We start from the raw sequence: 19,016 nt of genomic DNA, 5'->3' as shown, positions 1-19,016 counted from the left end.
GTGGAGACCAACTGTGTGGAAGCATAAACCAAAACCATAAAATATCTAAATGGTCTACAAGGATGGTGAATTAATCCACAAATGTCCCCCTGAATCATTTGTAGAAAAATAAGGGGATTTGATCGAATCTTGTCATAAGAAGGCTTAATAATAGGCTTTTCTATGGAGCAGGTTTGACGTGCGATTCCTTGAATCAAACCTAAACTTCGGGTTAGTGGATGCCCGTGTGATGATTTGAGCATACTGCGTATCTTTATTCATCCAAGGTTTCCCAAATGATCATGCGAAAGTGTAATTTTGTGCGTGGTCCTAGAGCTAGGGTCCACCACATAGTGGCTTTCTATAGGGCGTATGGTCGTAGTATACAGACCACTTAGGATATGCTCCATCTTCTCTAGAATACGTTTTCTGGCCATATTCGTAGGAAGTTATGCATAAAAATTCAACTCCATTTTCTACATAGGTTTCAGTGTAGTAATTATTTTCTCTAATGTCCTTGAAACTCAACAACGTTCTTCCGGAATATGGAGAATAGAGTGCCTCATCAATGGTCAAAATTGTACCATTGGACAACATTATATGTGCCTTACGGTATCCTTTCAATCAAGTTGGATGAGCCTGAGAGAGTTGTCAGATGTGCATTCTTAGGTATGAAGTTATTGAAATAGATGTGTTCACGCAAAACGATGTGCGTAGTTATACTATTGTCAGACAACTAACTTTCCCACTAGTCATACATATAATAAAAATTAATTTGAATCGGTCACATGCATAAAAATTCTAAAAACAAATATCCATTCAAGATAATTTAAGTATTCAAGGATGGTAATTAATTAAAAAATTAATATCCAAAAAAAAAAAAGTCACTCACAAATAATCCAAACATAAAGGAAAATTGTTCAAAAAATTAAACTAAAAACAAAAAAAAAGGGGGGGGGGGGTGGGTTTTGGCTACTAGGTGGAATTCGGCCCCATTATCTAAATTTCAACTAGAAAATAGTTTATGTCTAAGATTGTAATCTTTTATAGGGGTAATAGCCTCTTGAAAGTCAGAAACCTCCATCTTGGTACTCTTCGGTTTATCCACTTGCACAAAGTTTGATTCAAACTTCTTACGACGAGAATGATATTCAGTTACAACCTTATGGGGAGCTCGGCAAATACGGGACCAATGGTCCTTTAAACCACAGCGATAACATGTCTGCATCCATGGTTTCAGGTGTTTTGCCCTTATTCTTAAAGTTTGGGGCCTTTGGAGAGAGGTTAGGGCGCTTTTGGGGTCGGTTTCCGCCCTTAGATGGGCCTTGGCTATGTTGACCTTGACGGGGTGGCTTCTAGCTGCCCCTACCACGCCTATTTTGGTGTTTTGGGCGTTTATTTGTGCTATAATGTGATTCAGGCACATCAGTCGCCCAGTAGGTCGAGCTTGATGATGTTTTATCAACAACTGATTCTGCTTTTCAGCGAGAAGTAAAATAGAGATCAAATTCGAAAACTTAGTGAACTTCTGATCCTTATATTGTTACTACATGACAATATTAGTAGTAGAGAATGTCGAATAGGTCTTCTCCAGTAGATCCTCTTCGGTCAAGGTCTCGTTATAGAACTTGATAAGTGATCAGATTCGACAAACTTCAGAATTATATTCATTCACAGACTTAAAATCTTAGAAGCGCAAATGTTGCTACTCATGTCTTGTTTCAAGCAAGAAGATGTCATTTTGGTGATCAAAGCGATCAACCAAAGCGACCCAGAGTGCTCGTGGATCCTCCTCAGCAAGGTACTCGGTTTGCAGTGCGTCATGAATATGTCTTCGGATGAAGATCATGGTAGTTACTTCCTCAGCTTCGCTAACCAGGTTGTCCGTCTCATCTTCAATGGCGGGATGCAAATTCTTTGCATTGAGGTGGAGCTTCTTGGATCTACTTGAGGTAGTTTTTTCTAGAGACCTCCAAAGTGGTAAAGTCGAGTTTGTTCAAATTCGACATGTTCCTATCACAAAATAAATGGACAAGATGCGATTAATGTAATGGAGAAAAAAAAATCAATCCATTCACATAGGAGTAGAACATTTAGGTTCTAGTAGACATGTATTTGTTTAAATTCACATGAAAAGTTTCAGGTTTCATGGGTGATGTTTTTAAGGAAACCTTTAGGTTTTCAAAGAAGACATGTTTCTAGAAACTTCAGGTTTCGAAATAATTATGAACTTTAGATTCATATGTTCCTACATACAAACACAAATATATATACAGAAATATGCAACAATAAAATATGCAAATAGAACTTCAAGTCTATAATTATAATTGAATTAATTATTTGGACTTTGGGCCAAATTTAAAGTGTTGATGAAAAATTATAAAACCCAAAAGTACCTAAAAAAAAAAGGCAATTAACATTGGGGCCCAAAAATTTGGAACATGGCCACGAATAGGCTGAGTGAACTGGTGCCTTGAGGTCCATGCCCAAAACTGGGCTGGGGTAAGCATAAGCCTAGCATGTAGGCAGACACAGTATCACAAAAAATAGGTTGTAGGTGTAAGCCCAAAGACAGAGGCCTAAACGAGCTATGATCTGGTGCTTCGTGGACATATGCACCCAATGGGACGCAATCCTGTGTGTCGCGGTACATGGAAGCCATAATAGCCACGCGGGCTATGATCCTCCATGGTGCGAGACACGGGAACACATGGCCAAAGAGTGCCGGTGTTGAGCCAAGAAGAGCTTCAAAGCTCAAAGGGCTGGTGCTCACTAAGAATAGGCTAAGCCCAAGTGGGCTTGGGGTTTGAACCAAACACCCCGGCGCTAGTTGGGTGAACTCGCCAAAGAAGGAGACCAGCGCCACCGATTCAGGCGATCGTGTCATGGTGCAACAATCACGGCAAAAAAAATCGTGGGTTCGACGGTGACCCATAGAGGTAAACAGAGAGTAAAGACTCTCAATATGTTTAGAAAACCTAGAAAAATTAACTCGAAATTTCAAAGAAAAAATCTCAGTCAAAAACCTATCGAGGGACGATCTTCAGGTCGTTAGGACAAGGACTGAAGGTCAGGATTCGACTGCAGGCCCACTTGTGAGGGAGAATACACCATGGAAGGCGTTGGGTTTCAATCCAGGAGCCCATAACTCCGGCTTCGTGGTCTCACGGCTCGGCTCAGCCACACAGGTTGCAGGCCTAGGGCTATTGGCTCGACGGCTTTGTAGCTTGCCAGCCACAACTCACATGATGGAGGGGTTTAGAACGAAACCCTAATCCATATTTTAATTTTTTTTTCAATTTCAGATTAATTCAATGCATATTCATATAAATAATTTAATGCATGGACATATATTTGATGCAATTCATGACAATATCAAATTCACATAATTCAACAAGTATGGATATAATGCATATACAATTTATGTAGAATCTAAAATTCGAAAAAACGTAAAGTTGGGTCATGCATTATAGTGAATGTTCATGCTATCAGGGCTACAAAAATATTGAGATAAAAGCTGTTGTTTTGAAAGAACCTAATTGTGGGATGATATTGGTGAACTGGTTTGATGCAAAAAACTTCCACGTCAGATTCCTAAGCGCAATGGTAAAAGCATGCTGATAACGTGTTGTGGCCTATATTTAACTGATAGGGGAAGGGGGCCGACGACACAGAGAGAGAATAAAGAGAGATGTGTTTGTAGGGTTGTGTAGAGGATGTTGTTATTCCCCCTACGCAATGCCTTTATTTATAGTAATAAGAGGGAGAAGAAATCATTCTCTTCCAAGGAATACAAGTCCTAATAGGGAAGAATAACTATAATCAAATCTAATATAGGATTTACACAATCACACTTAAACAAGAAGTTTATAACAGTTAGCTTATTAATTCATATTATTAGAGTGTAATATGTCCTTATGGCCTCAACGAACATAAATCCCATTCCCATCTTATTAGTCATTACCTTGGGTCGGTCGAACATCACAAACATAAACAGAAAACAAAATTAACGAAAAAATATGCTTTACATGAAAAACAATCTGATCAAGGAGCATTTCTAGGAAAAATCTACGTAGGGCGTTCTGTTCGCATGATTTCGAATTTTTTTTTTATCATTGCATCCTTTCCTTGGAGACTGATGAAGGACTTTTCTAGAAAAAATTCAATGGCTAGAATCTTACAGATTATTCAATTTAATAGAAATTTTCGAAGACCAAATGCGAGAGTCTTCTTCAAGTGTAACAAATTAGTCTCTCAATGAAAGCACCAATTTGTGGTAGCAAAAACCTATCTGGGGAGAGGAGAGGGGGTTTGACCAATGGATCTTTGATGCCTAAGGCTTACTAGTAAATGGTGGAAATGAGGTATTTAAGGGAGGTGGCCGGCCATGGAGTTAGGGTTTTTCTCTACACATGATGGGGTCCCATTGGCCAAAGTTGTGTCATTTATAGAATGGATGAGGAAAGAATTATCCTAAGATATTAATTAGGAGATAATATCGTGGGATTAGCAAATAAGTATTCTTGATTGATTGTGATGAAGATTCCTTACTTGTTTGAGTTAATATTCAATTAGAAAGGTATTAAAGATAGAATTTGATAATTAATCATATCATTAATGTCTTTGACATTGCTCGAGTCTCCAAGGATGTTAAACTTTGTGTGAGAATATTTGTGTGGCCTGCATATTTAATGAGGGCAATCTTATCTTCTTAAAGAAAAAATCCACGTATCGTCTTCTGAATTTTTTGAATTATTTTTTACTCCACACGAATCATGACCGCACATTAGATTATCTTGTTAAAATTGCGAAAAGTAATTTTCCTACATGCAATTATTAGGCTCACAGTAAAACTTTTAACACAATCAAACCAACTTTACATGTATCAACTGGTCGAAGTAACTATTCACACATCTTTGTTATGTGACTGGTTTTGTGAAGAAATTTTTCGTTGTGACGTGAATACAAGTGGTACACTACGTGTTTTAATAGAAGTGGTGAAATTTTTTATTTTTTAAGTTATTAACTTTTTAGCACACGTATCCCATCATTTGTATAGTGACATATGATGTACCATCTTGTGTACCGGTTGCACTGAAAAATCTCTTGGTTTTGTGATAAGAAAACCCCCTTTACAAGCAATTAATATTCAAATATAAAGAACCCTATTTGAGGTCTTTAAATCCAATATTCATTCCTTTTAAGAGTTCAATTCAATCCAACTTACTTAGTTTACTTGGACTGAATTGTTAAAGTAAAACCTAATATGCATATGTTAAAACCAATGTAATTTAGATCTGCTCATATGTTCATTGGATTAAACTGCTCGATTGTTAGTCGTTACCACATAAATATGCAGTACACTTTATTATACTGTGTGCACAAATGCACAAGGCCAACCCCCGAAAGAAGACATCAATACTTGCCCAATTGGCTTTGACAGATTTATCCATTATATATAAAGAGAGAAGAAAAGGTGGATAGTATTTTGGCATCACCAAGTTTCAACAAATGGAAGGACACAAATGTCCTCAAAACAAAAAACTTCAAAGACATCTCAAAATAATGCATCAAATAAGGCAAAGGCATTTTCATCATTTTAATAGTATTTTTTTTAATAATTAAATTATTTTGTGGTTTTTTTTTAATTAGTACCTCACAATAGGCTAGCAATAATGTGATTCAATTTATCTATTTTTAAACACGTTCAAAACATCTTAAGAGACATGTAATGCCCGTTATAAAAAAGATTCTTCATATGCGGATAATAATGTGATTAAATTAGTTGTGAAATGATTTTTTTTTTTTTTGTTTTGGTAACAAATGAAATTATCTATACTAAGGGGGGGAGGTGGGTTTAGCCTCATAATGGGCTAGCAACAATGTGATTCAATCAGTTGTTTATTAAATATTATTTTCTCTATTTTAAACACGTTCAAAACGTCTTAAGAAGCGTGTAACGCCGGTTATAAAAAATGTCTTTCACATGTGGATAATACTGTGATTAAATTAGTTGTTAAATGATTGGTTTTTTTTTTTTTTTTAACAAACCATATTATCTACACTAAAGCGGGAGGGGATGGGCTTAGCCTCATAATAGGCTAGCAATAATGTGATTCAATCAATTGTTTATTAAATATTATTTTCTCTATTCTTAATTTAAATTCTATAGAGACTGATTTTATTATGTGAATTCAGCTACTTTAATTGGTTTATGAGGAGTTTCTTCTAGCATGATTTAAGATTATTCATTTACTTCAAATATTTGACTTTCTTTTTGTCAATTTACACACACACACACACACACATATATATATATATATATATATTTAAAACGTGTAAGTCACGCGTAGTACGTCGTAATTCAAAAAATGTCTTCTATACACACGTGAACTGTGACATCCCACATCATCTAGGGGAATGGATCATGTAAGCCTTATATGCATATTTTCATCTCTACCTAGCACGAGACTTTTTAGGAGCTTACTGGCTTCGGGTTCCATGAGAACTCCAAAGTTAAGCGAGTAGCGTGCGAGAGCAATTCCATGATGAGTGATCCACTGGGAAGTTCTCGTATGAGTTCCTAAAAACAAAACCGTGAGGGTGTGATAGGGGCCCAAAGCAGACAATATCGTGCTACGGTAGAGTCGAGACCGAAATGTAATGGAGGCCCAGGCCAGAATTTGACATGAACGCGTGCATGGAGGCTAGTAATTAATAATGTCCAAGATCGCAGTATCTTTGGCATTTTGTTTGGTGTCTCATTCTTTGCAATGCCCATGCTCCTAAAATTGCATGATGTATTGATGTGACTCTCACTTTTAATAATATGATTAATTATTTAAACTTGTGTTTGTTTTGCTGGAACCCATTCGTAAGCAAATTGAACCACAAATTAAACAAAGGTTTAGCAAAAATACAACTTGATTAAATTATTGCCAAAACATAAAACTGAAAATTACTTCATTGAGTACTTTTCAAAATTTAGCATTGAGTTTTCACTTTTTGATTGTTCATTTTCATTTATTTTAGTATGAAAACTGAAAGTAGTTAATAAATAAAATTTTAATTTTCAAAAAAGTGAAAATTGAATACGAACTGGTTATCACACGTCCCTTAAGGAATGAGTTTTCACAATGTATATAAATTTATTAAATTATAGACTGAAACAAATTGTTTGGTTATCAAAATTTAGTTAATAAGTATGGCATGTAGTATTACTTGTGACCATAAAGATAAAAACTCTACTAACTAGTAAAAGTAAAATCCCAAAATGAGAATATAAACAAGTAGAATTAAGTAGACTTGAGTTTAATCAAGTTAACTAAAACAACAATTTTTAACACTCAAGTTCAAATTATCTTCTCTATAACTCCATCAATGATGTTAGTGTAAAAGATCGTATGTAAAATAAACAAATATAATAACATACCAAGTGACAAAATCCACACACAGAACAAATATAAAAAAAGAAGAAGAATTAACTGATAACATCTTAATTTGAATAGATGTTTACTACAAAACTACATGAATTACTTGAACTGAAATGGTGGGAGAACATCATAATTATGATTTGCGCACTTCTTTCAAGAAAGGCAAAAGGCATGAAATCTGCATATATACATATTACTGCATGAAGATATACAGCCAAGCCATCATTTTGTTCACTGTTTTCCCGTTTCTTTGTTGCCTAAGACAACCCGATTTATTTAATTAGAAGCTTTAACATTAATTTGCTTTGGAAAAGATCACGGGATATACGCGACATTAAGGCTAATCAAGTAGTCGAACGTGGCCACCATTGCTACTTGCGATACATCCTCAGGAGGCAGGGGAGAGGCGGGCAGCCAAAAAAAAAAAAAAAAGAGTGTTGTTAAGCCTACCTCAGTGTCTTATTTCCACACCCACTATAAAATGATACTTTTATTGACAAATTTATCCTAGTATAAAATAACCTTTAAAGACCTAAAGACCAACCAATCATATAAAAAAAAAAAACCTAAATATCATAAATAAGAAAAAGAAAAAAATATAATGAACCCCACAAGCTTTCCTGGGGAAGGAAGTTTAGAGATTAAACTTATCAGGAAGAGGGTGAATTCGGACTTGACAAAGCAAAGCCTCGAGGCTCGCAATAAAGCGCATGTTGTGGAAGGTGTTATTAAGCTTCACCAGAGAGTAGAGCAAGTTAGTCTCCAAGACTATTATAATGTTGAGATAGATGAGGAGAGAAGCTCATAGTCCATATTACATTAGGGGACTCATGGATCCGACACTCGTTGAACTCTGATCGTGTTTGGTGTTTTGGAACAATTTGGACACCTACCATATATTGAATTTGAAGGAATTTGATGTAAGGGAAAGCCAGTGCAGCACCAAACTATGAGTGAAGCTCTTCCAATTTAATCACTCTCTCTTGTGTGGTCTAAATTCAAATTGGAAATGATAGAAATTGGGTATTGGAGCAGTTTTCGAGACATGGTGGTGCTGCGCAGGTTGGCGATAGAGGAGGGGTGCTTGGTGTTGGGGATTTAGGGAGTCAATAGTGATTGTTCTGTAAATTTTCTGGGGAGAGGGCTGTTGCTGGTGATATTTGGAGTTCTTGGATATTTTCATTTAGTGATAATTTTTTTTTTTAATTTGTAATAATTTTTTTAAATCAAGAAAAAATTGAAAAAGAAATATGTAGGGTTATTTTGGAAATACTGGTGGGTGGGAAAAAAGTTGATGTATTTTTTCACTTTTTATGATGGGTGTAAATATAAGGTGGGTGAGGATATAAGATATTGGGATAGACATATTACTACTCAAAAAAAATCTGGGGGACAAGTCGTGCCCAGCTGTACTTAGTGTTTCTTCTTCTCTGGTCAATACTATACTGATCTGTTCAACAGTGATGTGCGTGCGTGGTACCTATGCCACCGTCCACCGTAATTATCGTTCAATACGTGGCCTCGTCTCTAACCCTAATTCCAGGATTATTGACCCTTCTAACTAATTCTTTTTTATTAGCTTTTGACTTTCTCAGCTTTGTTTTTGACAACAATAGAGGAATATACCTATTATTTAAATTATCGGAAAAGAAATTGAATACGGAATTTTGAGCGTAATAAGTAATGCTTTTAATCAATTGAATTACAAACTATTTGCATCTTGCTCGAATTTTGAATATAAGCGATATTTCTTCTTGAAATGGATAATACTAGAAAGATTAATTTTGTAGACAAAATTAACAAACTAAATGATGTGTCACCGATAGAAAATGAGCATTTTTATCAAAGCTCAAGTAATATTCTAATCATCAACTTTCATGTCATTTAATTTACAAAATTCTATCTATAAAGTTAATCTGTCACATCAAGTAATATTCTAATCATCAACTTTCATGTCATTTAATTTACAAAATTCTATCTATAAAGTTAATCTGTCACATCCCGGCCCAGGACGGATCACTTCCCAGGCCCGACTCCATTGTAGCACAATATTGCCCGCTTTGGGCTTACCATTCCCTCACGGTTTTGTTTTTGGGAACTCACGAGCAACTTCCCAGTCGGTCACCCATCCTAGAAGTGCTCTCGTACGCTACTCGCTTAACTTTGGAGTTCCCATAGAACCCGAAGCCAGTGAGCTCCCAAAAAGCCTCGTGCTAGGTAGGGATGAGAATATACATTTAAAGATCACTCCTCTGGACGATGTGGGATGTCACATAATCTCTTTAGCATTACTCCTTTCAAATCATTTTGAAAAAATGGGAATTTGAATGCTGGACATAGAAAGTTAAATATACCAACTTTAATTCATTCTTCCGGTTTTTATTTTTGTTATTCACATATGTACGAAATAATAATCAATTTCCTAAGAAAATTGACAGAATTAATTTGGTGGTTTTCACACTATTTGGTCAATGATTTTACAACTCAGACCTCAGATTTTTAATGTAAGTATTCTATAATTTCGTGATTTTATTTTGGTTATTGATTTCAAGTGAAAGTCTTCAAACTTGTGTACACGTGATGTTCTTGGATTTTTTCGTGAGTCATGCATTGATTCATTCATCTATGGACTATGAGTTGGCAGTTGAATAGAGATTGAGCAATTAACATTGTCTAGACAAATCTAGCTTATTAGCAGACTGATGAGTGAATAATCTTATACAAAGCTTGGACAATCTAGATAGTTTTCAATAAATATAGGGGGAAAAACAGAATAATTTTATACAAAGCTTGGACAATCTAGTTTTCTATCAATATTTGACTGGAAAATTGGAAAATTAAGACGGAAATCGATTACGTGGCCTGGATGGACAGATGTTTCTAAATAAAAAACCAAATACTTTAGTTTATTAGCGGACTGATGAGTGAATGTTCTTTCATATATATTTTAGAAGAATATTAACCAATAACAATATATAATCTTGCCGTTAATGCTTATATCGTAGTTATATAATTTGTTGTAATGTAAAATTATGTATTTATGGTTAAATTTACTATTTAATAGGACAAAAGTATATAAAAATAAAAATGCTTAATTGGATTAATAGTTCCCGTAGTGATATGATAGTTGGAAGATAGCCAATGTGGTAAAAAAAAAATTTAGATTTAAGCCTTGTGGTAAAATCTGTTAGAATTTATGCCCAAAATTGAAAATTTCATCAATTTTCTATTAATTATTAACACGTGAGCCATCCCCACGTGTTAACAATTAACAGAGATGTCCGCTTTAGCCTAATATGTGTATCGAGAGTTCCGTTTTAGTCTAATATGTACGGCTCACATGCTAATTATTAATAGAAAATTGATGGAATTTTTAATTTTGGGTATAAATCCTAACAGACTTTACCACATGGCTTAAATCCTTTTTTTTTTAATCACAGGGGCTATCTTCCAACTATCCTATCACCATAGAACTATTAATCCAATCAGGCAATACTAATAATAATAATAATAATAATAATAATAATAATAATAATAATAATAATAATCAACACCTATATCTGTCGCGCTCACACACACACACAAACATAAAGAACTTATAAGTCCCGATCATCTGAAAGTTGAATCACTACCCACATGCATTCATAAGAGTCACTCATTGAACACCACTAATAATTCCACATGGCTAAAAGTGCCAAATAATATAGTTGCATATCTTTATCAAGTTTTTCCACCTAATAGCTAAATGTTTAGTTTTGATAGAGCCAATAATATTTGTGAGGCAAAGATTTGAGTTGATCTGTACAATAGGCCAGTATCAATTTGATATCAAATCCACTATTTAAATTAATGGAGTTAAACAAAAACTTCTCAAACAGTAACAATAATACTAAACCGTAATACTAACAACAATAAAACTAATTTACAATATGAGATTTGCAAGGATGATATTGTTAGCTAACTAAGGATCAAAATAATAAAATCCTAGAAGACAGTTTTGTAATGTCTGTTGCATGGTACTGCATTAAGTGCAGTATCAACATAATTAAGGTTACAGTTTTGTAGTTAAGGCTTCTTACTTGTAGTCGAAGACATTGAAGCCATGATCGAACTTGTTTTCTCTTCTCCTGGACACAAATTAGATCCCAGAACACACGTGGGTTGGTTCTTTACCGAAAAGGAGATCTCAGTAACTACCCGAGAAGAGAGACCAATAAGTTCTTATATCAGTTGCTACTCATCCACTCATTAAGGATGCAGTTGCAGTCAGTTTTATGTGGCTTTAACTGCCACTTAATTCACACAATTAAATTCATTTGTTTTCCCTCTAATATGACTTTGATCCGGTGCATACTATTCTTGCATGCTCCTGCCTTTTTTTCTTCTTACTACTATAACAGATGTTGTTGCATATCAGTTTAAATCCTTGAAATTTAAGTGTATTCTCAATTCAAATTCTTTTCCATTTCAAGCTAGGCTTAATTTTTCTCTGCATCCGCCTTATTGCGATCTTCACTTCCCCTCCTTATTCTATCAACTTCCCGTTGGCTTTAATTTATATTTTTAAAAACTCTTACTCTTTACCCCATATTTGGGTTTTTGGATGTGTGCAATATTTTTAGCTCTCTATTAAATTTAGGGTCTTTGAATTTTTATGCAATTACTCCAATATCTCATGTAGAGTTCAAATTACCTATGTAAATTAGAGCCCCTCGTACATAAAATCTTGACTCCTCTACTGCTTAGAAGTCTACATTAAATACAACCATTTTGTTTGAAACTACTGCACGATATGTAAAGAGACTTTTCAGTGTAATCGAAATATGGGATGATACATTACGTGTCATTATACAAATGGTAGGATATATGTGTTAAAAAGTTAATAACTTAAATATTAAAATTTCCCACAATTTATATAAAAACACGTGATATATCATTTGTGTTTCTGTTATAACTAAAATTTCTTCCATATGTGACCTGATGAAACTCACTAGCATTAGGGTTTCTTACAGATGTTACCAAATAAATCCATGATATAGACAAGGGGTCACTAAATAATTGATGGATAGATCGTCTTCCTATTATTGAAAGCTGATAGCTATACGTGTCAATAAAGCTACAGATACCTTCTCTTACAACTTTGAGCACAGTACGCAAGTTTTGCAATGACTTTATCTTTATCCATTTAAAATGACAATACAAAATAAAACAATTTGCCATGATAGTATAAAGATAAAATAAAATTGACCACTAAAAATTTCCTACAAAATATGAAATTAAAAGTTGCAAGTGGAACTTTATTACAATGATAAAAATATGATCTGTTCTATGGGTTCGAAACTCGTTAATTTTCTAATCTAACATCTAATTACTAATGTAATATCATCTATTCCAAATATAAAAAAAAAGGTTGCTTGTATCAGACAGAACCTGTGGATTAGCTTCTAATCTATAACCATTTTCTAGTTTATATCAAACCAAATCCAGGTCATTGAATGAGAAGCAGTCATGTATGCATATCAGCATATGGGATCGGTTTCATGTCCAAAGCCACCACAAAATTCCAGACAAAATTAATTAAGCATAAATTAAACTATTTATTATAATATTTTGTTTGATAGGTTAATCAATTATTAATTCATATATGTGTAATTATGCCCTCACGGCCTCAACCAACCATAAGTCTCGTTCCCATCTTATTAGTAATTAACTTGGGTCGGCTCAGCAGCACAAACATAAACAGAAAACAAAATTAAAGAAAAATGTTTTTACATGATAAACAATCTGATACTATTTTTAGTCTAACATAGTATGCTATAGAATTACAATTTATAATTAACTAGTCAAAGTTCCACCTACTAATATTTGGTCGAACATTAGTTTGTTTATACTAGGTTGGGGTAGATTCAACTTCTCATGACATGAATGTGAATTTAGGGTTTTTTTTGCAGCGAGTTCAATATTTTGTTGTGGCAGATGTCATACCTAAGTTATTTTGGTCTAAATATAAGCTCTTGGTATTGAACTTGAGACATAAGCTAGTCGTATGCAATTAGGTAGTGAACTTACCACCAATAAAAACCAAAACAAAAATCTCACATTTACGATTGGAAAAGAACATTAAACCGTAGTACGAATGGCTAAATGCATGCTCATATACTAAATGATATCAATCATCAATTATAAATGCGAAAATAACTTTTACACACTATTTTTCTCTTTTCACACGATTCTTGTTTATTTCAGCATCTTAAATTTCTTTAACTTATTTACTTTAAATGTAAAAATAAACATAAACGTGCATGAAAAGAAAAGTAGTGTGCGAACACCGCTTAAGCATTGAGCATATGTTTGAAGGACAATAACGCTCTTTGGCAGTTGGAAAAAGGAAAGTGTGGTGTGCGTCAAACAGTAGTGGATTGTCTGCCTTTCCATTTCCATACTCTCTTCATGCCCTCTTGTTTGTGTGGTCACAGTTAAATCACGTCAATATTTTATATTTTTATTACTTTTTGTTTTATTATTTCTATAAAAAATTAATATAAAATGTTAATGTGGTTTAACCGTAACCACACGTCATAGGAGGGTAAGAGCAAAGTATGAAAATGAAGGGCATACAATCGAATCCACCTCTGCGTCAAACGTCCAGTATGGATGAGACATGCACAAACACAATAAGGAAACATTAATCCTAATTAAGACATGCATCCAACATTTCCAATCTTTCATAAAGATCCGCCTTTGGTGGTTGCAACTTGCTCTGAAAGCTTGTCTTGTTTTCGTTCGAAAAAGCAAAAAAAATAAAACAAAGCTAAAGCTTAAACCTTTGGGGTTTTTAATTCCATTTTTAATCAATATTTTCCAATAACTACTCGCAGTTGGTCGTGGTCTTCAAGTAAAATCCGAATTCCTTCGCCTTTTTTGTCAATTGGGTTCCAAGATTTCACAAGGGCAGTCCACCAAAATCGCCATTGATGCTTGCATAAAGCTTCTTCTCCACAGCTTTCTGGGTTTTCTTCAATGCTACTTCTGAAGCTGCAGATCTGCCATGGAAGAACACCATAGTGCTGCAGCAAAGCTTGCTCTCTCACTCCTGCTTCTCTCACTTGCTTCACTTGCTCTGAGCGCTACAGACCCGAACGACCTAGCAATTCTCAACCAGCTGAGAAAAAACCTGCAAAATCCAGAGCTCCTGGAGTGGCCGGAAAATGGCGACGACCCATGTGGGGCCAGTTGGCCCCACGTCTTCTGCGCCGGTTCGAGAGTGTCCCAGATTCAAGTCCAGAACCTTGGCCTGAAGGGTCCTCTGCCCCAGAACTTGAACCAACTCACTGAGCTCTCAAACATTGGCCTCCAGAGGAACCAGTTCAGTGGGCCCATCCCTTCCCTCAAAGGGCTGTCCAAGCTCCGGTTTGCTTACTTGGATTTCAACAACTTCACTTCGATTCCTGTCGACTTCTTCGAAGGCCTCGATTCTCTTGAGGTTTTGGCGTTGGACGGCAACACTTTGAATGCCACGACAGGCTGGAATTTCCCTCCTCAGCTGGGGAACTCGGCGCAGTTGCAGAATCTTAGTTGCATGAGTTGTAATTTGGCCGGTCCGTTGCCCGATTTCTCGGGAACATGTCGTCCTTAACGGTTTTGCAACTGTCGGGCAACGGACTGTCCGGCGGCATCCCGCCGAGCTTTAAGGGCCTGAATTTGCAGATTCTTTGGCTAAACAACCCAACCGGCGACGGATTGAGTGGTCCGATTGATGTTCTGACCACAATGGTGCAGCTCAACAGCTTGTGGCTTCACGGGAACCAGTTTTCCGGCGTGATTCCGGACAGCATTGGTAATTTAACTTCTTTGAAAGATCTCAATCTTAATCAAAACCGATTTGTTGGTTTAGTTCCTGATGGTTTGGCTAATTTGGCACTTGATAGATTGATCTTGAACAATAATCATTTGATGGGTCCAATCCCGAAATTCAAAGCTCGCAATAAGAGTTTTGATATGAATGCGTTTTGTCAATCTACTCCCGGGGTTCCTTGCGCCGCGGAGGTTATGGCACTCATCGAGTTCCTTGACGGGTTGAATTACCCTTCAACGCTTGTTTCTAAGTGGTCTGGTAATGATCCGTGCGGGTCGTGGTTGGGAGTGAGTTGTGGGAACAATGGGAAGGTGTCTGTTATAAATCTGCCCAAGTATAATCTGAATGGTACCTTGAGTCCTTCGGTTGCGAACTTAGAATCTCTTGTTCAAATTAGGCTTCAGAATAACAATTTGCAAGGTTTTGTTCCTGACAATTGGACTAGCTTGAAATCCTTGACTGAGTTGGATCTTAGTGGGAACAATATTTCCCCTCCATTGCCGAAATTCAGTAGCACTGTCAAAGTTTCCGTTGATGGGAATCTTTTGTTTAATGGTAATCCATCTGCGGCGGGTGCTGCACCAAAGGGTAGCCCTTCTTCATCGACAGCACCAAAGGATAACCATTCCTCGTCGACAGGCTCAGGCTCTCGTGTCAATGGTACTTCTGAACCAAACCAACAAAAAGGATCGAAAAGGTCTAGCATTATTTTTATTGTAGCTCCGATTGCAAGTGTTGCTGCTATTGCTGTTTTGCTTGTACTTCCTTTATCTATGTACTGCTGTAAGAAGAGAAGAGACGCAATCCAGAATTCAAGTTCACTTGTAATTCACCCGAGAGATCCATCTGATCCGGATAATATGGTTAAGGTTGTTGTTGCCGATAATACCCAGGGAAGCGCTTCTACGGTTACAGGGAGCTCTGCAAGCAGAAACAGTAGTGGTAGAGCTGAGTCTCATGTCATTGAAGCTGGGAATCTCATCATATCAGTTCAAGTTCTTCGAAATGTGACAAAGAATTTCGCCCCAGAAAATGAGTTAGGCCGTGGTGGCTTTGGGGTGGTTTACAAGGGAGAATTGGATGACGGGACAAAAATAGCAGTGAAAAGAATGGAGGCTGGTGTGATTAGCAACAAAGCGTTGGATGAATTCCAGTCTGAAATTGCAGTTCTGTCAAAGGTTAGACACCGTCATTTGGTATCACTTTTGGGTTATTCCGTTGAAGGAAATGAGAGAATGCTCGTCTATGAATATATGCCTCAAGGGGCTCTGAGCAGGCATCTTTTCCATTGGAAGACCTTCGAATTAGAGCCACTCTCTTGGAAGAGGAGGCTAAACATTGCCTTGGATGTTGCTAGGGGGATGGATTATCTTCACAATCTAGCTCACAAAAGCTTCATACACAGAGATCTTAAATCATCAAATATCTTACTTGGTGATGATTTTAAAGCAAAAGTTTCGGATTTTGGATTGGTGAAACTGGCTCCTGATGGTGAAAAATCTGTTGTGACCAGGCTTGCCGGGACTTTTGGTTACTTAGCACCAGAGTATGCTGGTAAGCTTTCTGAGACGTTTCCAACTTATATTACTGATTGATATTTCATATACATATGATTTGTATGTTTCTTCCAATTCAAATAGTATAGCTGACACAACATGAGTTTAGCAGCATTACCCTCCGCACAAAATGCTATCCTGATCATATATAAATTGAATTTAATGTATCTTCCGAAATATATGTTTCTTGGGAACGAATATTAGAGTTTGTGAATTATTATCAAACTATGACACAATTTGCTAGGAGTTAAAGGTTTAACTTCTTTATTCTGCAGTATATACTTCTTTAATTTCTGTTGTCTTCCTTTGATGCTTGTGATCAATCCTGCTAACTCCACCTCACTTGCTGATTGATTCAGTGACGGGAAAAATCACAACAAAAGTAGATGTCTTCAGTTTCGGGGTTGTGTTAATGGAGCTATTAACCGGAATGACTGGCACTAGATGAGGATAGACCTGAAGAAAGCCAATACTTGGCTGCATGGTTCTGGCACATAAAATCGAATAAGGAGAAACTCATGGCTGCTATTGACCCAACTCTTGATAGAAAAGAAGAAACATTTGAGACCATTGCTATAATTGCAGAACTTGCTGGGCACTGCACTGCAAGGGAACCCAGCCAAAGACCGGATATGGGCCATGCCGTGAATGTATTGTCCCCACTTGTTGAAAAATGGAAACCTGTTGATGATGAGAATGAGGAGTATTCTGGGATTGATTATAGCCAGCCGCTTAACCAGATGGTGAAGGGTTGGCAGGACGCAGAAGGAAAGGACTCCGGTTATCTGAGCCTGGAAGACAGCAAGGGGAGTATACCGGCAAGGCCAACTGGCTTTGCAGAGTCTTTTACTTCCGCTGATGGTCGGTAAAGGAGGTACTTTTGTTCGGTTCATTTTCCTTTCTAGAGGTTGTTTTTCCATCCTCTGTTAGGTGTAGATAGTATGTTGTGTTATGATATCTGCTTGGGGATTAAATGTCAATATATATTTTGTGATGTTGGTTTTGAGTTGGAGATTTTGGTAGAGATCTCCCGTGTAAGCTATGATATATTCCGCTTTTAAGATTTTACGCGCTAATGCTGTAGATAAAGCGCAATTATGAACGAGAACTGGTTCCTTTTGCTCTTAATCTTTTACTTTAAATTCCGCATCTGAGTTTCATGAGAATGTTTGCATGGTTCTGAGTCTTGTGAAGACTTTTATGTCCAGAACTAGAACATACCCAAGTTGCAGATTGAAAGTAAACATTTTTGTAACCGGAAATCTGAATGTTCCGGCGTTTTATTTGGTTGTAAAGGCTGAAGTTAACCAATAGGTTTAGGGTTTGGTACTAGGGAGACCCCAAGCCAACAAGGTTCCCGCTTTACGAGGGTCGGGGATAACGTCTATAGTACACAGCCTTATCCTTGCTTTGCAAAGAGGCTGTTTCCACAACTTGAACCCGTGACCTTTCGGTCACAAGGGAGCAACCCTTCTATTGCGCCAAGGCTCGCAACTGCTATCTTGTGTAGGTTGGAGACTAAAGTTATATATGATTTGTGCCAGTTTAAAATTGATGAGAAGGGGGCTTATTGGAAACCAATTTTAAATCTGGTTGATTCAGGATGGTAATCTCGCCAAACAATTTAGTGTTGACATAGGAATAATTAGGAAGCCAGGAAGAAATAAAATATATTCACACAACGTCACATTGCTTCACTTTAGGATAATATATGATTTGATCAGATCAAAGGGAAGTGATTACCGAACGTCATGTTTCTTCTCCTTTACACGCATGTTTATTTCAGGTCTTTAGACTGAAAAAGCTAAAAGAAAACTAAGGGGGAAGAGTAGCCCGAGCAGGCAAAAGAAAAAAAGAAAGTGTGCAGAAATCATTTCTGTTTGATCAAGCTTCCTTCAACAGACAAGGTTAGGTTGAAGTAATTTGATAGCTGGTTGGCTACATTGAGTTTAAAGTCAGAAGCTGAGATGGGGTTGAAGATCTAATTCAACTGAGGGTGACATATAACCAGTGAACCAAGATTAGTGTATTGAATTTGGTTCAATTAAGGCACTAAAAAATTAATGTCTAAACAGCCTTGTTACTGTAGTGGTGAATTATCCAAGTGGATATGACATTTTCCCTTCAACCCACTGTGTTTTTTTGTGCCAACTCTCATTTTTGCCTTAATAAAGCATAGAGTAGTCCTATTGC

General features: G+C 36.4%; 1 protein-coding gene across 1 annotated transcript; it reads left to right on the top strand.

Moving 5' to 3' along the window:
• The first annotated feature begins 14,069 nt into the window (after positions 1-14,069).
• LOC103940604 (receptor protein kinase TMK1) lies at positions 14,070-17,968 on the top strand. The gene is given in 4 exon segments (XM_009350755.3): positions 14,070-15,025; positions 15,028-16,821; positions 17,183-17,256; positions 17,258-17,968. Coding segments are annotated over 4 exon segments (2,868 nt in total). The 5' UTR covers positions 14,070-14,460; the 3' UTR covers positions 17,693-17,968.
• The last annotated feature ends 1,048 nt before the right edge of the window (positions 17,969-19,016 follow it).

This window comes from the organism of the source record quoted next, unplaced genomic scaffold (genome assembly GCF_019419815.1).
Source record: "Pyrus x bretschneideri cultivar Hongxiangsu unplaced genomic scaffold, Pyrus_bretschneideri_v1 Contig9, whole genome shotgun sequence".
Taxonomy (NCBI): Eukaryota; Viridiplantae; Streptophyta; class Magnoliopsida; order Rosales; family Rosaceae; genus Pyrus; species Pyrus x bretschneideri.
Note: the sequence above shows the minus strand (reverse complement) of the source record. Positions and strands in the feature narration are given on the sequence as shown.